The sequence below is a fragment of the Coturnix japonica genome, chromosome 28 (assembly GCF_001577835.2).
Source record: "Coturnix japonica isolate 7356 chromosome 28, Coturnix japonica 2.1, whole genome shotgun sequence".
In the NCBI taxonomy this organism is placed as follows: Eukaryota; Metazoa; Chordata; class Aves; order Galliformes; family Phasianidae; genus Coturnix; species Coturnix japonica.
The window spans coordinates 1924021-1950674 of record NC_029543.1 but is presented as its reverse complement, the minus strand read 5'-3'; the positions used below and the strand labels follow the sequence as shown (position 1 = coordinate 1950674).

At 57.3% G+C, this 26654-nt stretch overlaps 3 protein-coding genes and 1 non-coding gene across 5 annotated transcripts in view; 2 read left to right on the top strand and 2 right to left on the bottom strand.

Annotated features, from left to right (window-relative positions):
• Positions 1-320: 320 nt before the first annotated feature.
• ARID3A (AT-rich interaction domain 3A) lies at positions 321-20405 on the bottom strand. Its single transcript, XM_015886313.2, has 9 exons — positions 20252-20405; positions 17841-18725; positions 16990-17326; positions 3837-3909; positions 2301-2484; positions 1958-2205; positions 1318-1614; positions 1145-1234; positions 321-1045 (listed from the first exon to the last, which is right to left on the bottom strand). The coding sequence occupies exons 2-9, from the start codon at positions 18260-18262 to the stop codon at positions 825-827; spliced, it is 1872 nt and encodes a 623-aa protein (XP_015741799.1). The 5' UTR covers positions 18263-18725; positions 20252-20405; the 3' UTR covers positions 321-824.
• A 182-nt stretch (positions 20406-20587) lies between these two features.
• R3HDM4 (R3H domain containing 4) lies at positions 20588-25302 on the top strand. Of its 2 annotated transcripts, XM_015886360.1 has the most exons (8): positions 20588-20720; positions 21310-21464; positions 21587-21705; positions 22319-22442; positions 22723-22808; positions 23763-23848; positions 24003-24058; positions 24591-25302. In XM_015886360.1, exons 1-8 carry the CDS (start codon positions 20668-20670, stop codon positions 24692-24694), a joined length of 783 nt encoding a protein of 260 aa, XP_015741846.1. In that variant the 5' UTR covers positions 20588-20667; the 3' UTR covers positions 24695-25302. The 2 variants fall into 2 exon arrangements, with proteins under 2 accessions (XP_015741846.1, XP_015741847.1); XM_015886361.1 differs by lacking the exon at positions 24003-24058.
• A 115-nt stretch (positions 25303-25417) lies between these two features.
• LOC116652452 lies at positions 25418-25524 on the bottom strand. Its single transcript, XR_004305468.1, has one exon. It is a non-coding gene; the product is annotated as a U6 spliceosomal RNA (small nuclear RNA).
• A 369-nt stretch (positions 25525-25893) lies between these two features.
• Positions 25894-26654, top strand: part of MED16 (mediator complex subunit 16) — a 7864-nt gene continuing 7103 nt past the window's right edge. Inside the window, exons 1-2 of the mRNA XM_015886289.2 lie at positions 25894-26029; positions 26125-26232. Coding sequence (XP_015741775.1) covers positions 25894-26029; positions 26125-26232 — 244 coding nt within the window. The remainder of the gene's footprint in view (positions 26030-26124; positions 26233-26654) is intronic.

Genomic DNA, 26654 nt, shown 5'->3' with positions numbered 1-26654 from the left:
GGAAGGAGAGTTCAGGAGAGCGCTGGGGACCACGGGAACAAGGGGATGAGTGGCACGTGTGAGCAGCCAGAGCACCCCATAGCACTGCCTGAACTTATGGGGCTGCTGCAGGACCCCATTGCTGCACCCATCCCATCCCTGAGCACTGCTTTGCTGCACTGAGAACTAAAGCCATGAGCTGGCAGCTCTGAGCTCACAGCACATCCCAGAGCCTCAGCTACACCTGGGAGGAGAAGAAAAAGGAGGTGATGGGTTCCCCAGCTTCCCTGACAACGTCCATATATATCATTTTGCATGTTAAAAGTTTGATTCTTCTTCTTTTCTTTTTTTTTAGAGAATAAAATAGAAGCTATTTACAACAAAAACAATCCAACGACAACCTCGAAAATCCCATATAGTAAGTGTAGTTCTCAAAATAGAAAGGGGGGGGGGGGAGAAAAAGGATCTAATGAATAAAATATCTCCCGATTTCCAACTTTTTGGGTTGTTTTATCTCTTTTTTTGTTACGCTTATTCCTTTTCACGAGTGCCAGGAGGTTTCATTAAAGCTCGCGTTGGCAGGCGTCCGTACGTCTGTCTTGGAGGTAACACGAGTTCAAAACTAATAATAATAATAATAATAAATGTACAGTGCAAAGTGTGATGTGTGTGAGGTAAACAGGTCGGGGATAGGGGGGCACTGGGTGGCCCTGAAGGAAAGCCTTGAGGCTGAGAAACCCCCCCCTCCCACCCTCCCATTCCCCCCCTTATCCCACCCCCCATCACCACCCCGGCCCACCTGCAGCCCCCCCCGGCACCTCGGGTGGTTTTGGTGAGGTGGGGTGTTAAGGCGAAGCGTTGTTGGAGGTAGAGCTGGGGGGGGGCACAGGCACAGTGGGTGGAGCAGCAGGGGGGACGTTGCTCATGCTGCTCCCACTGCCCCCCGTCCCACTGCTGTTGGTGCCATTGCCACCGGCGCGGCTGCTGCTGCCATTGCCTTTGCTGTAGGAGGAGGAGGATGAGGAGGAGGAGGAGGAAGGGCCGGGCGTCTGGGCGAACAGCACACCTGGGGGGAGAGCAATGCTGGGCTGGGGGCACCTGGCACCCTTCTGTAGGGGAAAATAGGGTGATACCACACTTGAAAAAGCACTGCTCCATGCCTTACCTGTATAGACGATACCGTTGATCTCAACCGACATGCTGATGCTGTTGGTGCCGTTGTTGGCTGTGCTGCTGGAGGTGTCCTGGCGGTTCTCTGCAGGAGAAAGAGGAGGTGATGGACCTTTATGAAATCCCCGTGCCCCGATCCCACCCTGATCCCCACACAGCAGCACCCACCTGGTGAACGTGTGCCCTGGCTGTTGATGCGGATGCTCATGGGCAGCTGTGCTGTCATGGCCAGGAGGTTCTGCTGCAGAGCACGCTGCATCAGCCGCTGCTGCTCGTCTGTCACCAATGCCATCTTCTTCTCTGGAGGTTCCCCTGATTCCAGCTTCTCTCGTAGCTGCTCCAGTGCTACAGCCTGGGCTGCTGCTGCCACTTGCACGGCTGCAGCCTGAGCTGCCACCACTGGGTGTCCAGCCAGCGACACCGGCAGCCGGCTGGGCATGGAGATGGGGATGGGTGCGTCCTCCTCTGTGGGGCAGAGAGTGGGTCAGCTCCCCAGCTACACTGCCCTAGATCCCACCACTAGGAGCTGATGCCTGGGGCTCTGCCCTATTGGAGCGGGGTAGGGTGATTGCAGCCCTAAAACAACATAGACTGGGGGTAAAGGGACACAGAGCAGCCCTATAGAGAGGACTTGGGGGTGTTGGTGGGTGAAAAGCTGGATGTGAGCTGGTGGCAGCCCACGCAGGGGTCAGAGCTGGGTGACCATCACAATCCCAACCCAACCACTCTGTAACTCAATGCAGTGGTCTCCATAAGCCTTGGACCCCCCAGGGAAACCCAACTTGCTGGTGCCCTCAGCAGCTGTTACCTTTCTTAATCTTCTGGACGGGAGCGATGGCACCTCCATTGGTGGCTGAAGCCAAACCCAGGGCTGGCACTGGGAGCTTGGGTGAGGAGAGGAGCCCATGGGTGCCACCAGGTGAGTAGGTGAAGAGCGAGCTGCCAAATCCCTGCCGGCGACCCTCTCTCCTGTTGCTGTCAATGGCCGCCTGCAGCTCGTTGGGGTTGCTCAGGCCCCTCTTCTCACATTCATAGGGATACAGGTACTTCATGTACCTATGGAACAGTGCAGTGAGACACAGCACAGTGAGGTCCCATCCCCACTCGGGGTCCCTACATCACCCCCCACCCCATGTCCCCCCAATGCTCACTGGGTGCGGAGCGTGAAGGCCGCACTGGTGATGGAGGTGGGCAGGTTGAGGCCTTTGGTGATCTCTCGCCAGATCTTCTTGTTGATGACCTCCACCAGGCCGCCCTTCTCCGTCACCAGCATGTAGAGCATGTAGAGGTCCAGCACCTGCTTGGCCATGATGGGGATCCGGTTCACAGGGGTCCCTGGGGAGGGCAGAGAGAGGGATGGGGCTGTGCAGGTAGGTGGAGGCAAAGGGGGTCCTGCTGCTGCCTCCCCCTCCCCCTAATACCCTACTTCCCTCTGTGTGCACCCCCACTTCATCTTGCTCAGCACCAGTCCACACATGGAGGAAAAAGAAACTCGAAAGGGGCCGGCTGTGGTTTGACAGCAGAGGCAGCTGCACTCAGCAACAGCAGATATTTATAACAGCAGCCACGGGGTGAGGGTCGTGCTATGCCTGGGCTGCATGCAAGCAGGGCCCCCAAGTCCCAGCAAGGAGGGAACACAGCTGGAGATGTGGGGGGAGTCATCAGGAATCACATAGACCTGGGCTGGAAGGAGCTCATGGAGCATCCTGTGGGTCAGAGCTGAACGTGGGGGTGCTGGAGGACCCTTGCACACACACACACATGCACAGACACACACACGTGCTTCCCCAAATGCCTCTTTATGCAGAAAGCTGGATGCACTCACACAACAGCATTTCCAGCATTGGACCCCCAGCTCCAGCACAGCACTGTGGGTCCTTGCAGTGATTCTCCCCAGCCCAGTGCCGGGAGGTGGCAGCAGCCGACATGGCCACACAAAGCACTGTGCTGGGCTCCTCCATCCATTCCATGGGCAGCACCAGAGCCCTTCTGCCCCATTCCAAGGCACCCCATAGCAGCGTCCCACCCCACACAGCCCTGCAGCTGCCCCAATGGGAGCATTGTGCTGTCCTGGAGCAGGGATGAGCTGCATTGCTACGACCAGCATAGGTGCAAACCCACTGCCCCCATCCCACCCCAGGGCAGGGCTGTGTGCAGGACACCAAGCTTTACACCAGGCCAAAAAGTACAGCAGGATAAAGCAGGAGTCACAGCTACACCCAGACCTCCCCTGCAGCATTGAGCTATGAGTGTGTACACACATATACACAGATATTTGGCATTCTCCTTTCGAATACCGCAGGTCAACATATTCCAGATGCTGCTGGTGATCTGGGTGCCCCCATTAACTCTGAGAGCAGAGCTGGGCTTTGGATTGGGGCTGGAGCCACTGTAAGCTGAATATGGGGCAGCACAGGGGGAGGCTGAGAGCAAAGCCACCCTGAAAGGGGATGGACCTGATGAAATCAACCCCGTGGGGCCAGCAATGGGGCAGGAATTGCTGTGCAGAGCTCACGGCACGGATTCCAGCAGAGCAGGTTTGACCCCAGTTTGCAAGGAGGTTAAAAATTAACTACCAGTCTGGCCGGAGCATTAACCTTGGGTTACAATGACATGAGAGAAAATAAAACCCATGGACAAGAGAGGAGAGGGTGCAGGCATGGGGGTGGGGGGATGGGGGGGCTCACCTCGCTTCTGCATGAAGCTGAAGAGGTCGTCCAGGAACTCCTTCCTCCGTGGGTCACCATCCAACTCATAGAGCTGTGAAACAAGAGGAAATTGCTGCTCACACCTCACCAGGAAACCCCAAAACCTGCCCCAAGGATCCCCCCTGATCCCACAAGCAGCAGATGGGGGTCTGTGATCACAAGGGTGGATGTGCCCGGCAGCATTGAGAGCAGGTGCCCACCCCTCTGAGCTGGCTCTCAGCTGTGCACCAACCCAAAGCCCACCCAAAGGCTGGGGCAGCTCCCAAGGGGCAATCAGAGATCACTATGGGTGCTCCCTCAGGCACTGCATGGAGCTGTTGGGTCCCTAAAGTGGGTCAGGGCAGGTTTGCTCTGCTCTGAACTGCAGCTCTGGTGCAACTGGGGTAGTGGGAAGCAGGGCAAAGCAGGACAGCCCCATTGGGAGCAGTGCCGCCTTCCCTGCCATGACCCATCCCTGTCTCTGTGCCAAGGCTCTGGCAGGCAGCTCCCAGTTGGCAGACAGGAGAGCAGCATCAGTGCCCACTCGGTGGGATCCAGGTGCAAAATGAGAAGGCAGATATGGATGAGGCCATGCCACATCCAAGACAAGAGCGAGTGCAGGCGTTTGCAGTGCTCAGGTCCCAACCCCGAAACCACATTGCTGCCCCCAGCCTGGCCGGGAGGCTGAGTGGCTGCAATCAGCCTTGGGATCCTCCCAACACAACAGGGATCCTGGTTATTTTTAGCAATCCAACACTCTCTTGGCACAGAATGGAGCAATGCTTTGGTGTGATCCCTCCTCCGCACCTGCAGTGCCCGAGGGAGGCTGCATTGAGCTGTGTGTGGGGTGCATGCTGCAGTGTGAGCTCTTGTGTAACTGCTTTTAGGGAGCAGCCAAGGCTCCAGCCCCTAAAAGGATGGTGGTAAGAATGCATGGGAGCTATGGGATGGGGTTACACCGGGATGAGGAACATGGAGCTGCTTTGCACCCTGCGCCCACTCAGCATCCACAAATGGGAAATGCTTTCATGAGCCAGGACAGGAAGATCCGTGCACTCCTGGAGCTCTCTCCGTTCCTGCTGGGGCCAGCTTTTGTCTTGGGACCCCACCCTTTGTTTGACAGCCCGACACATTCCTGCCCTGATTTATGGCAGCAGATCTGCAGAGCAAATCACACCCTCCGCACGCACGATGCTGTGCCATGAGAGAGGAATGGAGCTGGGGGGGGACACCGTGCAGTGGCCATATGGGGGTGGATGCTGCACCTCCAGCCCCCCCCTTCCAGCCTGCTTTACTCAAGGACAATCCTGAACAACTGCAGGCTGTGGGGAGGGGGCTATAAATACGAGTGTGTCACGCTGCAGGCATGCACCGTGAGGCTGTGCTAACCGATATGGCCACCATCCTGCTGCCATGCCTGGACCTGGAGGCACCGAGCAGGGAGACCCTCCCCAAAACCCCATCCCACGAGGGTCCCCGTGGGGCTGAATTCCTCCTCAGCCGGCGCCGATCAAAGGGATCAATGGGGCCGAGCCGATAACAGGGAAGGGAGCTACAGGAAAGCCATAAACCTACAGTTCCCCTGGAAACCTTGCAAAAGCTCGGCCAGCCCCTGAGCAAACAGCCGGGGGGGGAGGTCAGGAGCTGTCGTTACCGCTGACCCCTTTGCAGCCCACAGGAGCCCTAAGGCAGCACCGGGCAGTGTGCAGGATGCAGCCGGTGATGGGCAGAGGCTGCTCCAGATCAGCTGAAGGATGCTGGGCTTGAGCCAAGCCAGCCTGCCCTGTTTCCTCGAGCGCACAGAAAGCCACAGGCAGATGGAAGGAGGAGGAAGGGCTTCCCCAGTGCTGCTGAGTGCATCCAACACATGGATCCATGCATGGGGTGAGCCGGTGCCCGCTGTGCCCTGCTAACAAGGACAAGAACTGTGCCCATGGATCTGAGGGTGCTGGGAACTGAGCTCAAGGCACAGCATCACCCCTTGTTTCGCCTTTCCCATAGAAATGATGGGAGCTTGAAGCTGTGTGTGCTTTGGGAGCACTGCAGCTGCATCCCCACCACATCCATGCCCCAACATTGAGGAGAACCCTGAGCTTGTGGGGTTGGAAAGCACAGAGCCCCACTGCCAGCCTGCAGACAAAGGAGAGGAGGAGGTGGGACGGAGGCGGCTGAGGCTTTCTCAGCAGAGCCAGCTGATTAAACACAAATCCAGGGAGGGTGTGAGGGGGAGGCTGGGAAAACATCGCCCTGCTGCTCGGCTCCAGGGCTGTGCTGGAGCGGGGGAGGAAAAAAGGAAATGCAAAGAAACAAAAGTGCTGGGAATGGGGCCGCATCGAGTGCTTGGTGCCCATGGAACAGCATCCAAACCAGCACACAGCACGGCTGGCCCAGAGCAGCACCCAGCATGAGGGTCACATGCAGCCTATTAACCTGCATTGATTAGCCATTTATTAAAGCGTTCCATTTTTATGAGGGCAGCTCTTAAAGTTTCCCGGGGTTTTTCTCTTAAGGCTGCTGGGTTGCATTGGGATGCACCAAATCCACGTTTGGGTTTGGGACATGAAGAGCAGTGCCATAAACAGCCCAGGAACCCCAGTAAGGAGGTGGTGGCTGGGGTCCTATGGGAGCTCCCAACACCTCAGGCATCACCCTGTCCAAGTGCCCTCTGGGCTGGGGGTTGAATCCTATAGGAAACGTTGGCCATCCGCATTTAAGAGGATGAAAGAAAATTAACCATCAGCTGAGGAAAACGTGCATCTGCTCAGCTGCAGGGGATTAGTGGTGCAGGGAGGGCTGCCCGGCCGCGTGCGTCGATCGTTACATGCACCTTTGATCCATGAGTTCCCAGAGGGGAAAGTGCTGACGGGGCTGAGAGCTGGCGATCCCGTGCCAAAGTCCTGCAATGGGGAGGGTGCTGCCAGCCTGTGCTCACACTGAGCTGAAGCCATGTGGGATGCTCAGCACTGTCTGTGTGCAGCCCTGGCTGTGCTACACTGAGTCCCAGTGCTTCTAGGGAGGGCTGGGGGGCACCATGGAAGCATAGAATCACAGAGCCATTAAGGAAAAGAGCTCCACGATCATCTAATCCGACCATTCCTTGGCCCCTCGCAGGATTTCCTTGCATTGAAAGCATCTCGTTTTGCCTCGGACACCTCTGACCCACATGCACCCATCCCCTCCTCTCGGCACATACAGAGATGGGGAGCTAAAATAAACCATAGGGAACTGAAACTCATTCTCATTTCAGCAACGTGTGAAACCTTGTGCTGGGCTGGACCGAGAGCAGCAGGTGCTGCAGTGCAATGTGTGCCAACCCGGCACGATGGCAACAGGAAACACAACCTGGCCACTCTGAGCTGACAGATTTACATCTCGTCATTAGGGAGGTGGAAATGGCTTAATCTGTCACACAGCTGCCCCCACAATATCCTCTTAGAGCCGAGTCACCCCCAGGACACTGGGGATGAAGGTGGCCACATTGCAGCTCCTCCAGCCTATGAGTGGTGCCATGGTCGCCATCACCAGGCTCTGGGTGCATCGTGGTGTTGTTGTGGATGTTTCTTGGGTAGGAGAAGTGCTGAGCTTCAGCCTGCGGGATCCAGGCATGGTGTGGATGGTCAGATTAACCCTTCAAACCAGATTACATGAAAATCCTGACCCGTTGGCTTCCAAAGGACTCGTGGAAAGCAGCCTCTCGGCAATGCCAGGAATGCCGGAGAGCAGCAGCATGGGAAGTGCTGAGCTCTGCCAAGATAACAAACCCATTGGGAGGCCTCCCTATGAGCACCCATAGCAATTAAAGCCAGGAGGCTGTTAACGAGGCTGCTGGTAATGAGGATCCTGCAGTGTGGCCCCTGCGGGATCTGTGCTGATCTCACCAGGTTCACTGTGCTGGGACCTGAACTGCAAACACCACAGTGCTGCGGTTCTGGGTTTCCAAGCCCCAGGGAATCATTCCCATGGCCTTTTTTTTCCCCCCCACCAGGACAGTTCCACACTCACTGCTTTCCTCCTTTCCCTTCCCAGCTCATTGTGACCCGCAGGCTGCATGTTGGTAGGGAAAACCCTCCCCCAGGTGCCTTGAAATCCCCACCAGCAACAAGCTGAGCGCTATGGGGAATAAAGCAGTCAGGAACGGCTGTGTAGGGAGAAACAAAAGCAACAACCCATACAAATAAAGCACGATGCAGGAGCTTTCTGGGAGCTTTCTGCAGAGCTGAGCATGTTGTGAATGTGGTTCAACAAGGCTGGTGTGACCGAGGGCTTTGCTCTGCCCTTCTCCTTCCCTGCTGACAGCAGAGGGGCAACCAGGAGGTGTTGCATGGAGAATATACACTTTCCCTGCAGTTCTTAACTAGGCTGCACATGAAGACCCTCACCTACCCCTTGGCATCCCCCAGTGCTGCCCCCATCCCACTGCAAAGCATTGGCCCTGTGCTTCTCATATCGATGCCTGGTTTCGAGGCACAGAGCTGGTTTGGGGGGTGGGGGGAGAGGTGAAATTCTTTAGAAAAAGAAAGTCATTAGTAAAAACTAAAGTTCTGCTGATGAGCCCTGAAATAAAGTGTTTCGGATGACGCTGCTCCAACATGGTTTCCCGTAAAGCTGTGCTGCTGCTTTGGGGCACCCAGTGCTTGCAGTGCAGTTTGCACATCTCGGGGTCCATGATATAGGCATACCCAGGGGGACAACAGCGTGACCCTCCCAGCCCCACGGGTGTTCAGCTGCCAGGGGGGCTGTGGAAGGGGCTGCTGCCCGCCCAGCAGCTGTGCTGGGGTATCAGGTTCGTATCGGCTGACCGCGTGATGAGCACGGCTGGCTCCTTTCCACCCATCCCTTGAGCAGCAGGAAGGGTTGAACATCCCCGATCTTGTGGGCAGATAAAGCTCTCAGCTTAGGGACGGGGTCACAACCCACCACGGGGTTGTCCCCATCCTTGCTCTATGCAAACGCTCCTGACTCCCCAGGGATCCCAAAGGGATGCAGCGTGCCTGGGCTCAACCCCCTCCCCAAAAGCAGGGTCCTGGAAGCAGCAGAGAGGCAGAGCTGCCCATGGGTGGGGGTCTGCATAGAGCTGCACCGGAGGCAATGCAGGCGGCCGTGCTGCAGGAGCCTGCTGACTGGCCTGGCTGGATTCCTGCTGCCTGAGCTCAGTGCTTGGGGCTCAAGGGGGGGGGACGGGCACTCCCCATCCCTGGGGCAGCCCAGAAAGGGCCCCTTTCCGGAGGGGGAGCCTGGGTACGTTTGCAGGGAGAGGTTTACAGGGTCGTCAGTGCTGCGCTTCCCGTTGGCTCTATTGTTCCCTCTGGTTCCCAGCATTGTCCCCTCCACTGATCGGCCACCTCCCGGAATGGGGGCATGGGGCTGACATGCAGGTGCCTGTCCTGCCATACCCTTGGGTATGGGGCAGCAGCACCCATAGGGTGGCAGATCCCACAGGCACCTTGGTGGTGTCATAGCTCTCATCCCACGTGCGTAATCCTGCTCCTGATTTCTAAGCAGGGCTGCAAACCCCTCCTGATGCCACCAGCAGTAAAATCCCCAAGCACTGCTATGACCACATCCCCTGAAGCCCACCTGCAGTGACACACCAAAGCCATCCCCTTAGGACACAGGGCAGGGGACATGGATGAACAGGAGCCCATCACACCGTCTCCAACTCAGACATCCAGCATCTCCTGCCCTCCCTAACCTGATCTCCTGCCCTCTCTAACTTGATCTCCTGCTGGGCTGGGGGTCCCAACCCCTTCCTGTGCTGCTGTCCCTGCATGGGGACACATCCCATCACCGCCAGCTGGAGGACGCTGGTTGGTGTCAGCGCCAACAATGCGGGTGTCACCAGGATGCAGAGGGAGATGCTGAAAGAGCGAATTAGTCGCCGTTTAACCTCCCTGACCCCCCATTGTCCGCCCCGTGTCAGCCACCCGCCCCACATGTAGAGGGGCTGATCCTGCCCCCCTGATATTCCAAGCACCATGAAGTCACCGGGGCTGGCGATGGTGGAAAGGCACCCAGCATGAGATGGGAACGGCTCAGCCGGTTCTGTCGGCTTAAGCAGCAGGGAGGGGAGAGACAGAAGGAACAGCCCAGATCCCTGCTTGCATTGCATGGCCCTCCCCAAGGGTCTGAGCCACCCCATGGAGCACCATGCTGTGCCATGCAGGGACCATTGGGCAAGGGCTCGGTGCCACTCGGTGCCACTGTGGTTTCAGTACAGCAGGGCTCAGACCCAGTTCCAGCACCGTGGGGTTAGTTGGGTGGTTGCTTGTTTCCCTCTTTTTTTTTGCAAAGGAGGAAGTGAATTCTGCTGCAACTGCATTTTAAACGACTATTTTGGACTGGTTGGGCTCCTGCTCCAATAAAAGCACAGAGGGTTCACAGCTGGAATGCAAACGGCACAGTGCAGCGTGGGCTGCTGAGAGGTCACCACCGAGCCCCTCTCCACCCCATAGCAAAGCAACCCAGCTACCACAGCCACCCCATAACATAGGGCAGCCCTGGCAGCACGTTGCTTTGGGGCAGTTCCTCTCTTTCCAGCCCAAATCTGCCGCCCAGGAGAGGTCATTTGGAAGTCAGCTCCCACCAGCAGCTCCCGCAGCCCTTGGCCACGTATGTGTTTGTGCATGCCCTTGACACATGCTCTCTATCACACCTGACCCTGTGCAAATATTAATTCAGTGCCGTCAGTAAGTATTGAGAAAGCGTGTCCAAGGCAGCAACACCCCTGTACCAGGAGTGTGTGGCTTTGTGGGGGAACCCACCCCAAAGCTGAGACCGTATGGGGGGCATTGCTGGCTGCATGCACATGCATGGGTGTGCATGCATGATGCATGGGCAGGGTGCATGGGCAGAGCATGCAGCTCCAGCACCTGCACGGGCAGAGGTGAGAAGGGGCAGAAGCTTGGCTGAATTAGCCGTTGTAGGCAAGCTGGGGTTTAAATTCCACCATATGTAAATGATCGTCTTAGAAAGGAGATCATTGTAAGCCAAAGCAGATGAGTCACCCAGGGTTTCCACTCTCAGCCCCAGTAGGGCTGGGGATTTGTGTAATTGCAAATCTGTTCCTGAAATGCGAGGCGGCCTCGTGCCTCTCCGTGTCCTGGCAGTTGTAACTGGCTGCCCCTTGTCGGGGGGGAGAGGGGGGGTCTGGTCTGGGTCAGTCTGTGCCACCCCCAGCCCTTCAGGGCAGGCTCAGTGGCTGTGGATGGCCCTGCCAGCATCCAGCTGTGGATATCAGCCCCACAAACCATCACTAACAATCTGCTGAGAACCTCACCGAAATGGCCAGCACTGCACTGCTGCTGGCTGGGATGCTCAGATGGGAACCAAGGCAGAATGGGAACCCCTCCCCATAGCATCCTGCAGAGCACAGGTACCAGCAGGGCCCCCTCCACCCCGGGGAGCAGAGTCCCTGCCCAGGAGCAGCCACGACAAAGGCAGGATTATCATCAGCTCCACTTTACAGACAAGAAACCCAGGCGTGGAGAGATTAAGGGACTTATACTGAGGGTCACAGAGGGGGTCAGGGGCTGCGCCCACGGCTCCCTGCACGGCAGCCATGCAGGCAGGTGCCTTATCAAGGCTGAGCACACGGGGAGCGGCCGCCCCCCACCCAAGGGCCCCCCACCCCATGATTGCAGCACGTCCGGCCGCCCCCAGCAGCCCAGCGTTTCTGCTGTGGTTTCGGCCAGAAATAGGGTGATGGAGCAATGCTGCACCCTTGCCCAACTGCTCTCCTCCCGGCGCGGCTGTTTGCTTTGCTGACAAAAGGGTTTGTGCTCTATTCTTTGCAACATTTCTCTTTTTTTTTTCTCTCTTTTAAATAAGCCCTTATTCCTGTTGGTTCAGCTGTGCAGGAGCCGTGGGGCTGCTGCCTCCTCTGCAGCACTGTGAATCAGCCCCGGGGCTACGAAGGAGGATGGGAGGCTGGTGGTTCAGGCAGCAGTTGGGACCCCAACAGCCAAGAAACAGTGTGATCATCAACAGCAAGGCTCTCCCTGCTCCATCCTCTCCTCCCACCCCTTGTTTTATAGCATTGGGTCTCTATGGCACAGCACCAACTGGGCATCCCAGTGTGATCCAGAGAGCATCGTGCCCCGGTCGAAGGTGGCACCTCCAGGGCAATGACCTGTTGGCTGAGATGCCTGAGCCGGGGCTGCCAGGAGGCACTTTGTGGCTAAGCTGAGGAGAAGTCCCTGACCCCCGGCTGGGATTGGGGGGATTAGAGCTGCGGGAAGGCTCCCGGAGCACCCTGAGCTGATTACCATGCTGGATCCCTCACCAGGAACACCCTTCAGTGGGTGGTAAGGAGCAGGATGGGGGACAGAGAGGGGGCTCCTTCAACCTCCCCCCCTCTCCCCTGACACTGCATTTGCAGCTCTGCATTTATAGCAAACAAAACCCTAGAAAGGAGCAAACCCAGTGTCTTTGGAAGCAACTCATTCCCACTGCCTCTCTGGCTTAACACCCCCCCATCTGCTGTACCCCCCCCCCCCCATTTCCTCCTCAGCCCTGTTATCTGCCCACCAGGCGCTGCAATCGCTGTCCTCCGGGTGCAGGAGTGCCTGGGGTTGGGGCCTCACCATATCTGCCCAATTCCCCCCCCCTACCACCACCACCACCAGCACAGGGTATGTGTGGGAGGGCCTGGTGGGGGGGACCCCCCGAGGAAGAGGCCCCCTCTGCCTCCCTGGGGGCAGCTCATCCGCTCGGCTTGCTAACGCAATAAAGCTCCAATCGATATCCTCAAAGAAAGTAAATGGACTCTTCCACTGTTGTTAAGAGAGGCATATCCCTTCCAGGGGGGAAATCTGCCCCCCTTCCAACCCCCCAGTGGTGGCCCCCACCAAGCAGAGGTTGTGCTGCTGTGGGGTTCACTTATGGGGAAGGCTCCCGGCACCCATAGTTGGTAGTTTGCTGTTCTATGTAGCTGATGGAAATCTACAGCTGAGGGTTATTTGCCACTTTTACACCCTCCCAACACAGCCCCAGTACCCTACAGCTGCTGGGCAAGTTGGGGTGCATGGAGGACCCAAAGAGCACTGGACAACATTTGGGCTTTTACCCAAAGAAGCAGCATAAGAAACAGCTTTAAGATGCAGCACCTGGATGCCTTCACCCCAAACAGCCACGGGAGGGGATTGCTGTGCTCCCCATAGAAGCCATGAACACCCCAGGGGTTGCACAACCAACTGTCCCCCCCCTCCCCATCCCCATGAGCCATCAGCGGGGGCCTGATATGGAACAAAAGCAGAGTTGGAGCCCCGCGTGTTGCAAGCAGTGAGAGCTGCATTCAAAGGGCGCCTTTGAGCGAGAAATCACCATTTCCTCTGCCTCCTTCGGCCCCTCTTGCATTTCCCCCTTTTCAGTTTTAATTGCTGCCTGAGTCATGTGAACAGCATGAAACCATTGAAGGCACCTGCCCTGGGGGGCTGTGGCCCCAGCGCCATGCGGGCGGATGGACAGACGGACCCATGGACAGACTGTGAGGCTCAGCTACTGCATGAGGTTGCAGGGTGAATCCCACCCCAAGAGCAAAAGCCTGGTGTGTTTTACCCTGTTCAGACCCATCCATGGAGCTGGGGAATGGGCTGGATGCGATACGAGCCCCATGCTGGGGTTACTGAGTTGCTTTCAGTTTGTTTGTATTCTAACCGTTGCACTTTGAAACCCCGTATCTCGGGCAGGCTCTGCTCAGCAGAAGATAAGGACTGAGGTTTTCATCTTACCAGTGAGTTTGAAGCATCCCAATTTGGAACACTTCAGAAACCTTCCGGCTCCTCTCAAAGCACCACAAGCCAAACCTCCCCCCATTCTGTGGGCTCTTTCAAGCTTCTTTTAAATAGGAACATTAGACTCCAGCACCTGCCTGCACCATTGAGCCCCACGTCATGGCACCGAGCTCCAACCAACAGCCCAGCAGTGATGGCAGGCAAAGAGGCAAAGAGATCCTGAGTGTGTGCAGGGCACAATCAGCTCATCCTCCCAACCCCATCCAGCTCTGAAATGTGATGCACAAACACCTCCAGCCCTGCAGGGTGATGGGGTGCACACACCTGGTTTGCTGCTGAATCAGAGCCGTGCGCCTGCCCACGCTGCACAACCAGCAGCTGGCTTTCACATTCAGCACAGGAAACTCCAAAAGGGGCAAGGACAGGAAACTCCGATGGCGTGGGCTGTGAGAGCACCCCCGGTTCAAACTCCTGGTATTAATGGGGTGCAAGTCATATCCTAACCTGAAACAGAAAGGTCAGGAGAGGGGTTCTCCCAGGGCATTGCACTGCGCACTGGGGCTCTTTGCTGAGGTTCTTCCAGCTCCGTGCTCCCCAGGGCAGCATTACGCAGCACTTTGTTTGCAGGCACTGAGCTGGATGTGCTCAGCAATTCACCTAAATACAGCCCAGTATGGCCATAGCCAGAGCCTGTGGTGTCACTGACACCCCATGGGTCCAGGACTGCCCTATCCCATTGCCCACATTTGGCTGCGAGCTCCAGGCTCGATGCTTAGAGCTCAGATGTGGTGACGTTGCCCGACCGATGCCAGCCCTGATCTCAGCATCCCACTTGGGGTGAGATGAAAGGCAACCAGCACAAACCTCTTCCTGCCCCACAGGCGCAGGGGATCGGCCCCACTGCAGGCTTTTATAGGAAGGAAGGAAGAGGGAGGGAGGTGAAATGAAGAGCGAGGGCCACACGTTGCTCTCTGTTACTGGGGAGGGATGCGCACAGTGGCTTGGGGTCACTCTGTGCTCTCCTATAAAGGGCCCAAAGACCCCCAGGGGTCGCAGGAATGGGGGTTCCCAGTTGCATTCCGATTGCCTCCCCCCATGCCCTACCCCAGGCACTGGTCTCAGTGCCATCATCATCCTGCAAAAAGGGAATTTTCCTCTGCAGGAAAAGACAAATTCCTGCCCCAGCCCGGCACAAGCACTGAATCAAGCTTATACCCTGCAGGAGAGCAAAGGATTTCAGCACTACCCTGGCACCAGCAACAAGCTGAGCCCCCAGCCTGCACCCCCCAGCCACGTCCTGCTCCCCACCGAGGAGCCCCCGGCCGCCCCCAGCCCCGCAGGCTCCTTTGTTCTGCTGCTGCACGGGCAGCGCCTGGGTCAGTAGGATCTGACCTCTGCCTCGCAGTGGCCGTCCCCAGGGATGGGGAGGTGCCACACATTGGCTTCCCGACCCCGTGTGCTTCCCCTTCACCCCATTACAACACAGCTTCCAGCGGGCCGATTTGCAGGAATCTGCCCCAAATGAGTCAATAAAGAGCCCCATCAGAGGGGAGCACAGAGCCCCCCCCGGGCAGCACAGCACAGCCATAAAGGGAGGGAGGGGGTGTAGGGGCAGAGCTGGCCTGCAAGGAGCTCGGCTGCAAAATAAAGAGGAACCCAGAAATAACACGCCTTCCTCGAGATGCACATCCCCATCATAGCAACACCATCGCTGCAGGCGAGCAAATAAAAGACCCCCCCCCCAGCACCCAGGGACTCTCCATTCAATCCCTGTGCTTGTAGCTGGGTCTTACGGCACTGCACCTCTGTCCTGGGTTAATGCAGAGCGGGTGCAGCCCCCTCACCCCCCTCATCATGGAGCTGAGCGCATCCTGCCTGCTCTGTGTTTACATTCCTGCTGCTCCTTCCCAGCCCTTCGTCAGCTGGGCTGGGGTGAGCAGGGAGGCACGCGTTGGAGGGCGGCCAGGAGGAGCTCCCGGGCGGGCTCTGCACGCATGCAGCCCCTGGCCTCAATCCAGAGGCTGGGATCCAAGCTGACGTGCCGGGGGAAGCCTCTCCCCGAGAGGGAGCTTTGCTTCCTTGCCTCCACCCACGGCACGGAGGTATCAGGCACCTTCTTACAGCGCTGGGTGCTTTCAGCACAACCCAATGTTGCAATGGTGATGGAAGCATGGACACTCGTACCCATGTGGGGTGGGAGAGGTGGGACTGTGCTGATGGCTGGGAGCTCCCGGAGAGATCGTGCAGGGTTGGGATACGCTCATATGGTGACAAACAGGAAGATCAGAGCGGCGGTATCTGAAAGCCTTTTCGCAGATAGAAAGATTACGTCCCCCACTCTCTAATTACAGGAAGTACAAAAGAGAGAAAACCACAAGAAGAAAGACGACGCAGCGCCAGGAGGTGAGGATATGTACAGCGCAGGAAAAGTTCAGTGTGTTCATAAACCCACACGGACCTATGTTAGGGTTACCAAGGAGCACCAAAGGGCTGCTGTGAAGCACATAGGGAAGGGGCAATGGGGGCTGAGTGCTGCCCTTGGTGCCTGCCATGCTGGGGATGGTGGGCATGGGGATGGCACTCAGCCACGTGCTGTGCCCAATGGTGCCAAGTAGCACCAAAGCCTCCCAGCATTGTGGCTCCAGGAGCTGCACGCAGGCACTGTGGGACCCACACAGCTCCTGTCCTGCTGCAGGGCAGCCCCCAGACCCAACACCCAACAGCACAGCTCAACCAGGAGCTGAGTACAGCCCAGGGCGTTCCTCACCTTGCCACAGCATGCTGCAAAATCCAAGCCTGGCTGGATGCTGTTGGGGAGGCTGGGAGTTGTGCAACAGCCTCCAGCCCCGGGCAGCCGTTTTCCTCCCACAGCACAGAGGCAGTGGGATGGCACAGAGCTGCCCTTGCTCCAGCAGCAGCCCCCAGCCCCTCTCCCCAAGCTGAGCAAGGGGCAGCGGTCACTACACCCCTCCCAAAACACTCTCCATCTGGGTCCCATCTGCTGCTGTTTGCTCTCACCTCCCCCCCCCATCCCCCAGCCCTAAACTCAGATGTACTTAAACACACACATCAAAGGGCCGGGGCAGCCCCCGGGGAGCCCCGCTTTACACGCGTTTCCTTCTATTAGCCCAGAGCTCGGGTTTGTGCAGCCCATGGCCGGGCACGTGGAAGGGAGTCCAGAGCTTGGGGGGCTGCAGCCTCTGCTGGCACAGAGCACAACCAAAACAGCCCCAGGAGCATGAAGAAGAGCAAACCCAAGAGCTCCTTCACATCCATATGACATTCCCCCCCCCCCACATTCCCAGCAACGAGCCAAAGGACTCAAAAACCCCCAGAGGAACATGGTTATTTCCTTAGCAGCACCAAAACCCAGCTCAACCCAAGGATGGAGCCCTCCAACCCCACGTCCCCTCGGCTCCTACCTGCTTGAACTGCTCCTCATAGGTCCAATCTCCGTGGTCGGGTGCAGGTTGTGGGAGCTGTGAGTGGCCCTGGGGGCCCAGTCCAGCTGGGAGTCTCTCCTGTGCACCCTGCAGCCTCTGTGCTTCACCCCTGCAGTGCTGCGGGGCCGGAGGCTTTCGGAGCAGCAGGGACCCCGTGCCCGTCCGCACCGTCTCTGCCGAGCCCAGCCCCTCCTCGCCCATGTCTTCCTCCTCCTCGTAGTCTTCCTCTTCTTCTTCTTCCTCCTCTTCCTCCTCTTCTTCCTCCTCCTCCTCGCCCAGGTCCTCTTCAAATTCTTCTTCATCCCATTTGCCCTTCCTAGAGAAGGGAAAGGGGGGAGATGTGTGATTAGCACCCTTAAGCTGGTCCATCTGCACAGCACTCCTGCAGCGTCAGACCCACGGGGGCAGGAGGTGGGAAGACATTTCCACAAGCCCTCCCTAATTCCAGAAGCCTTTCCCAGACCCTCAGCAGCATCTGGATGAGCTCCTCTGGCCTTCCAGCCATCCTCCTTTATTTTGGGAGCCTGTGATCTGCTCATGGATCTGCAGCCGGGCAGAGGCACCACTGATGGTCTGGCATCATTCAGAGCCAGGCTGGCATCCCACATCACAACCCCATGTGGATCACAGAGAGAGTTAGTGCCCAACCAGTGCCAGGAACCAGCACCATGGAGCAGATGGCTCCACATGGGTTTGGGAAGGGTAAAAACAGCTGATTCCAGTTCCTGCTGAGCCCAGGCACTATGCATGACCTCCAGGGGAGGGCCCAGTGCTGCAGGCTCTGGTCCCACTCCTCCTCCCTAAGCCCCCATGTGCCACCATATACTTACAGGTCTTCCTCCTCCTCGGAGCCCATCTCCTGCTGGTAGCCGCCACCATCCTCTTCCTCTTCCTCCTCCTCACCATGCTCCTCCTCCTCCTCCTCCTGGCTCTCCTCCGACAGCCCTGGGCTGGACGAGTGGCTGAGGCCGGCGGCTGCGGCCCTCATTGCAGCCAGGGCAGCCATCTGTGCCCGCTGGATGTGTGCGCTCTCAGGCTCCGTGCCTTCCTCCATAGGGGCTGGGGGTAAATCAGAGCCTCGTCCCCGGGCAGGGGTCTGTCCTGTGGCCGGCGAGGGCTGTGCTGGGGGGGGTGTGGAGCGTTGCTGCTGCTGCTGCTGCTGCTGCTGCTCCTGCTGCCGTGCTTCCAGAGCCTGCTGCAGCCGGGCACGCTGCTGTCGCTGCAGGTTCTCCATCACTGCCTGCAGCTTCATGGCTCTGCCGGCGGGCGGCAGGGCCCCGCTGGGGTGAGGGGGGATGCCCTGGGGGCGTGGGGGGCAGCGCCCGGCAGGGTGCCGCGCTCCAGCAGGGCGAGAGGCCAAGGCGAGGGTGATGGGGCAGGCAGCCCTGTAAGGGGGCTGCCGGGCCCCCAGGAGGGCGGCAGAGGCACTGGGGGGCTCCGCGAGGCCGTGGGGGGCACGAGGTGGGTCAGGAGGGGACGATGCAGCCCCCCGGCCCACCCCACGCTTTGTTTGGCCGCAGGGCTCCTGTTGGGGATGTGGGCTGGGGGGTTGTCAGGAGTTTGGAGGGGTCAGCAGGCGGCCCCCAGGCACATGGCTCCGTCCTCACTGCCAGGCACTTCCAGGGGCTGCCTTCAGCCCTTGCCCCCCCCCCCGTTGGCTGCAGTGTGTCCTCAGTCCTCAGGCAGCTGAGCCTTGGCCAGACGTGGGTGCAAACCTGCACGGGATGAAGCAAAGAAGAGGGTCAGGAGACCGGCGAGCAGGAAGGAGTTAAAGACAGCCCAGGAGCCTCATTAATCTCGAGCTAATGAGATAGGGAGGCTGGGCCCTGCTGCTGCAGGGGGAAGGGGCCTGCATCCCGATAGCCCAGCCGGGCCTCCAGGCAGCTCGGATAGCAGCAGCATAGATAACAGACCCTATGGGGCCACGCAGGGATCATCAGCGCCTGTCCCTTGCTGCTGGGACCAACAGGACACTCAGGGACACATATGGGGTGCAGTACCCCCATCCTCAGGGCAGACACTGCTCCCCACAGTCACAGATACAGCACCCCAAATATGGTCCCAAAACACAGAGCCCTATAGGGGTCCCATGGATGTCGTGCTGCAGATCAAGACAGCCCTTCCCCAGGACAGCCACCCACAAGGTCACTCATCCCACAGCTAATCCCCCTCCAGAAACACGCAGGTGTCTGATCTACCACCATCCGACAGCAAAGGGGGATGGGGGGGACACACCAGGAGCCCCCTCCCCTCATCTAACTGCGGGTTCATTCAGAGAAGGGGAAATTGCCTCGAGCCAACGAGGGTTGGCAACCAGATCTCATTCACTTTCCTGCTATGGCTCATAGGGGGGAACGCCTACATAGCCCTGAGGGTGGGGGGGTATGGGCTGTTATAGGGGTACGGGCTGTTATAGGGGTATGGGCTGTTATAGGGGTATGGGCTGTTATAGGGGTACCAGCTGTTATAGGGGTACCAGCTGTTTTATGGGGGTATGGGCTGTTATAGGGGTACGGGCTGCCATAGGGGTATGGGCTGTTATAGGGGTATGGACTGTTATAGGGGAACGGGCTGTTATAGGGGAACGGGCTGGTTATAGGGGAACGGGCTGGTTATAGGGGCACTGGCTGTTTATAGGGGTATGGGCTGTTATAGGGGCACGGGCTGTTTATAGGAGTACCAGCTGTTATAGGGGTACGGGCTGTTATAGGGGCACGGGCTGTTATAGGGGTACTGGCTGTTATAGGGGTACGGGCTGTTTTATAGGGGTACGGGCTGTTATAGGGTTATGGGCTGTCATAGGGGTCCTGGCTGCCCATATTCCCCACTGCCCCCCACTCTGCCTATTCCCACTGGAAGCATTTGGGGCCAATTCATGCCACATCCACACAGCCACACAGAGGGTTGTGGGGTGACTCCCAGATCCCACAGCCCCCATGTTTTTAGCCCTACCGACCCCCAGCCCCTTTATCCGGCCCCACTCGGTGCCTGAAACCCCACGAGGAGCCGGGACGAGACGGATCCCGGTTATTGGGGTGGGCAGGGTGAACCCATAGGAAAAGGAGGAGGGTTAGAAGGGGGCAAAGGGGGTAACGGGGGGGATAGGAAGGAACCGGGGTGTTTCTATGAGCTCTGCCCGGTCCCAACGGCACCAACGGGGTCCGGTAACTGACTATAGGAGGGGGGGGGTCCCGGTCCGAGCTGGAACCGCGAGTCAATGGGGCCGTTCGATCCGTCTTACCCGGTTCCGGCCGCGTTGAGGTCCCTCATAGCAGCCACGGCCGGGTCGGAACCAGCGGGACCGGGTCGGTGCAGCGGGACCGGCCGGGCTGCGCTCGGTGCCCGCACGTCGCCTGCAATCCGGGTATGGCGGCCACGCCCCGCCTTCCTATTGGTCCGCTCTCTCCCGCCACGCCTCGTTGAGCCCCGCCTCGTGTTCTCATTGGTTCCCTCATACACCCTTGCCCCGCCTCGCTTTCTGATTGGATCATTACAAGAGCCGCATGCAAATCTCGCTTCGCGGTTGGTTGGGGGCGTTGTCACAGCGCCGCCTTGCGGTTGGGTGGGGGATTGCACTTAGATCCCCACCCCCATGTGGGTGACGTCACTTCCGAGCTGGGCCCGGTTCCGTGTTGCCTTGAAGGCCGGTACCGAACCATGGTGGTGCTGCAGGGCGGGGCGGGGGGACACGGCAACACCGAGACCTTCCCGTGAGTGTTTATGGGACTGGGCTGTGGGTGGGGCTGATGTTATTGGGGGTGACTGGGCCGAGATGGTACCGGGCCGGTACCGGTACCGGGTCGGCACCCAGAAGGCCGCTGTCAAGGCCTGTGTCCCGGTCTATGGGTGGTTCTTTGCTCCTCTGTGCCCATTTAGCAGCTGTTTGGTTTCATTTATTGTGTCTATATGTGTTTTCTGCCCCTTTCCTATTGCTGTGCTATAGGAAATCCACCATAGATATGTTATAATTGAAGCTGCTGCTGCATTGAATTAGATATTGATATAATAGACAACCCAACCCATGTTCTGCTGGGCTTTGGTCAGCACTGAAAGCAAAACCAGTTGCTTTCGTGCTCAGTTGAACCTTAAATCCACCCGTTTATGATCATTCTTATGACCCTACGTCTAAACAACACCCTGACTGTCATCGTGGCTTTATTAGTCATTAGCCAAACGTCTCGGTGGAGCTCAGGGTTGTTGCCTTATTGCACTCGGGTGGTTGGTTTGTGCTGCCTTTGCCGTCTCTATGGGCCCCGGGGGTGTCAGGAGCTCAGCCCCTCTGTCTCATCATCCCTGTAGGAGGATTGAGGACTGTCTGCCGCCGCTGGAAAGCTCCCCGTCCAAACGCTTCTCTCCGTCCAAGAGGAAGCAGTACTACATCAACAAGGCCATCCGCAACTCTGACCTCATCCCTAAAGCCAAGGGCCGCAAGAGCCTGCAGAGGCTGGAGAACAGTAAGACCTGGGTGGCTGCAGTCTACCCCCATCTCCCTACACTGCCTGCAATAAGGGCTTCTTTTTGGGGCTTCTGACCCTACCCCCAAACTCAAGGGCTCTGCTGTTGTTTTCCTTCCCAGCTCGTTACTTGATGACACTCCTGGAGCGAGATGAATGTGGCAGCAGTGAGGCTGAGCCTTCACACTCTGCCACCCCCAGCATCTTCACCGAGGCTTGCAACAACGAGACCTATGTGGAGGTAGGATGTGGCTGCTTGTCTTGCTGCCCTTCAGTGTGTAGAACCAGACAGAGGGGCTGCCTGCATTCCCTTTAGAGTCTATACATGTGTATGGCCTGGCAGTGGGTGCTGTGCTTTGGCTGCTTTGGGGTCAGCTGCTGTTCCTCTTGTACTTGAATTGCTGCTGGGAGCTCCTTGCAAGCTGCACAGGGTAATATTGAGTGAGCTGCAGCACTTCCTCCTCACCAGGTCTCTTGCCAAACACATTGGTTGCTCCATACAGCCTGGCTGGTGTTGCTGTACCTCCTCTGTGACCTCGTCTTCTGAAACTTGGCACCTCTGCTGTGTGAGGTGTTCAGAGTTCTGGCTGCAGGGCTATATAACGTGTGGTCTCTGTGCACACTGGATGCTTTGGAGCTCTTCCACTCTTACTCAATCCAGGCTTAGAAAGCCTGATGTCTATCTGGCTGGATTGCGTGGATGGATGGGAGCTGTCATCACTTGGACTCCCTGCAGAAAGCCACCTTCCTGTTGGCTCTGAGTGCCAAACATCCATCTCCTCAAGGCAAAGGCTTGGGCATTGTGGGGAGCTCCATGTGATGTCTGCATTGGGGCTTCATGCTTATGTTGTCAGATCTGGAATGACTTCATGAACCGGTCAGGAGAAGAGCAAGAGCGTGTCCTGCTTTACCTGGAGGAGGAGGCCAGGAAGAAGCACAAGAGGAAGCTGCCCTTGAAGAACAAAGAGAAGTGGAAAGGTGCTGGGAGGGGAAGCCGGGTGGGGAGAGCCTCTCCCTTCCCTCCCTTACATGCACTTTGGGAATGGTGCTTTTTCCTGAGGTGCTCCCTACACCATCCAGTCATGGCAGGGCTGGGCTGTGACAGTGCCTGAAGGGATTAGGGGCATCACAAAACCCCATCATGAACCTGAATGGGAACTTGCGTGGGCTGTCTGGGGTCCTGGGTCACACTGAGGTGATGCCACAGGGCTGCAAACCCAATCTAAGACCCTTCTTTTCTTCCCTCTGCTGGCTCTAGAGCACCCTGCCTACACACCCAAGGAGTGCTTCCAGCGCATCAGCCGCCGCCTGCGCTCCACCCTGAAGAGGGGCAGGATCCCCATGGTGAGCTGGGGATATGGATGGTGTGGGCAGGGCTTTGGGATGCATTTTGGTGCTGTTCTTGAGCTGCGAGCAGGTACTGAGCTCCTGGGAATACACACCTGCTCTCCTGTGGCCACTGGAGCAGAGGTTTGCTGGCAGCAGATGTTCAGCTCCCCATGCAAAGAGGTTTTCCTGGGTTAGATGAGGTTTCCTGGGACTTACAGGTTGTTTTTTACCTGCTTGTTTCCCTGTCTCAGTTCAGTAAGTGATGGGGAAACTAAGCACGCTTGTCAGCTGGAGCAGCAGTCCGATCTTAGGGGTCTTCAGACTTGTCTACACAGGGAAAAACTCAATTGCCTTTTGAAAGGGGTCAAACTGCTCAATGTACTGAGCAGGCAAACCCGTGCTGCAACACAGTGTCCTTGTGCCCAAGCCCAGGGTGCCTGGCTCCCTGCTCTATTCTCAGTGGTGCTGTTTGTTTTCCATGCTCTAATTAGAGCTCTGTCTCTAAAAGCAGCCTCGGCTCCTCCTGCCTCTTGGCTTCTTCTCAATTTGCTCTCAGCTGAGACTCTGCTGCTTCTCTCTGGGGTCGCAGTGCTCTGAGCTGCACTCCAGCTGAACTTTGGCTGTCAGGAGAGGAGGAGATGGAAGGCTCAAGGCTCTTCTGGCTGTTCCTGCTTCATGTGTGAGGAATGATGCCAGCATTTGGCACGCAAAGTGTTGAGCTGGCAGGGCTGGATTCCCTTCTGCTTCTGGGCCTCAGTGCCACGTGCCTCCCTGCTGTCCTGCATGTAGCAGAGAATAATGGTTGGGATAGCCAAGTATTTGCTGGCTGGGTCTGTGGTTCTTCAAAGGCAAAGCCCTCTGGCTGTGGGGCATGGAGCTACCTGGGGACAGGCAGCTTGGGCATGGCACACTGTCTTCCCTTAATGGGGTTTGCTTTCTCCTCACTGATTCTTTTGCTGTTCCTTGCAGGAGACGCTGGAGTGCCTGGAGGAGGAGCTGCTAACCTTCTTTTCTGTCACTCCACACTCTGTGTACACAGCACTGATGGACAACAGGTATCTCTGTCATGGGCACACAAGGGAGAACTGAGCCCGGAGCTCCTGGCTCTTTGTGCTCCCATTGATCCTTGGGCTCCTTGGCACAGCTCAGGGAAGGGCAGTGCTGGTGTGAAGCACATCAGCTCTAACCCAGTCCCCTGCCTCCCCCCAGCTTTGAGCGACTCCTGCTCCACGCACTCTGCCAGTACATGGACCTCGTCTCTGCCAGTAAGATCCTCATGTTTTGGTTTTGTTTTTTTGTTTTTCCTTTTTGTTGCTATCTCCCCTCTCCAGCCCAGCTTCTTCTTCCCTGGCCCCACCTCTCACTGCAGCTTGCAGATAACCATACTCTGCTTCTTCCCTGCGCCAGGCTGCAATCTCTGGACCAAGACCAGCTCAACCTCATGATGCCACATGCAGCAGTTCTTACTTTCCCTCTTGTTTCTGGGCTTGAGTGGCCCAAAGCAGCTCACTGTGCTCAGCCCCCTTCCACAGAGCCTGGTCCTGGGTTTCTATGTAGGTGTTGTTGCCACAGCAGGGGAGGGAATCTCTAGGCTCTGTCTTTGCAGAGTCAGCTGCTTGTTCAAAACATCATGAGAGCCTTGATAATATGAAGCAGAGTGAGCCCCAGTGGAGGGGGCTGGAGGCGGCAGCTCCTCTGCAGGGCATGAAACAGAACCACAGGAACCCAGTGGGCTGCTGAGAAGGGCTGGGTTGTGGGTTGGGGTCATTGTATTAAACTCTTCCATCTTGCTTCCAGGTTCGGATATCGAAGGGAAACGCCAAATGAAAGTGAGCAACAAGCACCACGTCTTCCTGCCCCCAGAACTGCTGCTTTCGGACTACCTGGAGCAGTTCAGCTGACAACAAGGGGCTGCCCTGCCCCACGCTCAGCACGCTGAAGGCTTTGCTTGCCCACTGATGGCCTCCATGGGCCCAGCTCCTTGTGACCTGCACATGGAGTTCCGTCCTTACCCTACTACGTGGGCTGAGCCTCCCTGTAGGCACTGCAGTGTGTTGTGGGGCTGCAGATGGGTTCTGGCAGGAGCCACGCTTCCCAGCCCTGTCAGTGTCAGTGCAGCCCGTGTGCTTTTAATGATGCCAGGCTTGTGGCATGCTGCTGGCCTGGATGCTTCTGGGATCAGCCAGCGGAAGCGCCCAGGGCCTGTGGGATGATGGCTGTGTGTTCTGACACCTCTATAGCAGTCATAGCCCTCAGGCACTGAGCTGGCTGATCACAGCCCTGCCTGCATTGAGCAGGGCTGGTTTTAAATGTAACATAGGTGTCTTTTTATGTGTATATTTGTATTGGGGGGGGTGGGGAAGGGTGAAGTGCTCGCCTCAGGTGTGTGCTCTGTGCCGCAGGCTGGGATGTGAGCAAGGGTGGTGCCTCGTGTTTATGTGTGTGTGTGTGTGTGTGCATCAAGAACGGGCGGCATTCCTGCCGGGACAATAAAAGTGCGGTGCTCTAATCATTGTGTGGTCTGTGTTTTGGGGGCTTGGGGAGGGGGAAAATGAGGATCCAGGGTGGGTTTGGGGTGTGTGGTGTTGAGCCAAAAAGGGGATGAAGCGGTGTGAAAAGCAGTAAAAAATATGGAACGCTTCACGAATTTGCGTGTCATCCTTGCGCAGGGGCCATGCTAATCTTCTCTGTATCGTTCCAATTTTAGTATATGTGCTGCCGAAGCGAGCACGATACATACCCCCTACGCGGCGCTTTATAAAGCCTCATATAATAATTTTTTTTATAATAGGGTGAATTTATAACTCAATTCACAAAAAGTCTCTACTTCATACACACTTATTATATCTATGAATCACTGATTTCTAATGCTTTTTAATGAAGTTTTAAGACTTTATATCTATCCTCTGCACCACAGGGCTTCTGGGTAGCTCTTTATGCAAATTACCACCCGGCAATAAGGACCCCTGTCTGGGCTGTCTTCGTTAGTGCCGGGCGGCCCGCGGAGTCCTGCGCATGCGCGGTGCCGCTTCAGGCTCCATCCCCGCTCTAGGCCTTTCCCCATCGCCCCCCGATGGTTGAGGGTTGAGGGGTCGTTACGATGGATTTAGCTTATGTTTGCGAATGGGAGAAGCGTCCCAAGAGCGACCACTGCCCGTCCATCCCGTTAGTGTGCGCCTGGTCCTGCCGTAACCTCATCGCCTTCACCACAGACCTGAGGAACGAGGAGGAGCGCGGTGCGGCCTACACCCCCCCCCCCCAATCCCTATAGAGGCCCCTTTACCTGCTATAGGGCCTTAACGTTATGGGGTTTGTGCCTTGTTTCCTATAGATCTCACCCATATGGTCCATATCATCGACACGGAACACCCGTGGGACGTCTATTCAGTCAACTCCGGTCATGTGGAAGCCATCACCTGCCTGGAGTGGGATCAATCCGGTGAGCTCGAGGCCTAATCGTGGTTAAAATCACCTTCCAACCCACTGCTATAGGCAGGGACACCTCCCTCATCACCAGGTTACATTATCCAGCCTGTGACAGTATCTCACCACCCTCATAGTAAAGAATTTCACCCTCATATCCAGTCTAAATTGACCCTCTTCCAGTTTAAAACCATTGCCTTTCATTCCACTACCTGCCCTTATAAAGAGCTCCTCCCCAGCTTTCCCTTTCAGGTCACCCCAGCTTTCCTATATCTCCCCTTCAGGTCCTGAAAGGCCACCCCAGCTTTCCTATAGCTTCAGGTCCTGAAAGGTCACCCCAGCTTTCCTATAGCTCCCCTTCAGGTCCTGAAAGGCCACCCCAGCTTTCCTATAGCTCCCTTTCAGGTCCTGAAAGGCCACCCCAGCTTTCCTATAGCT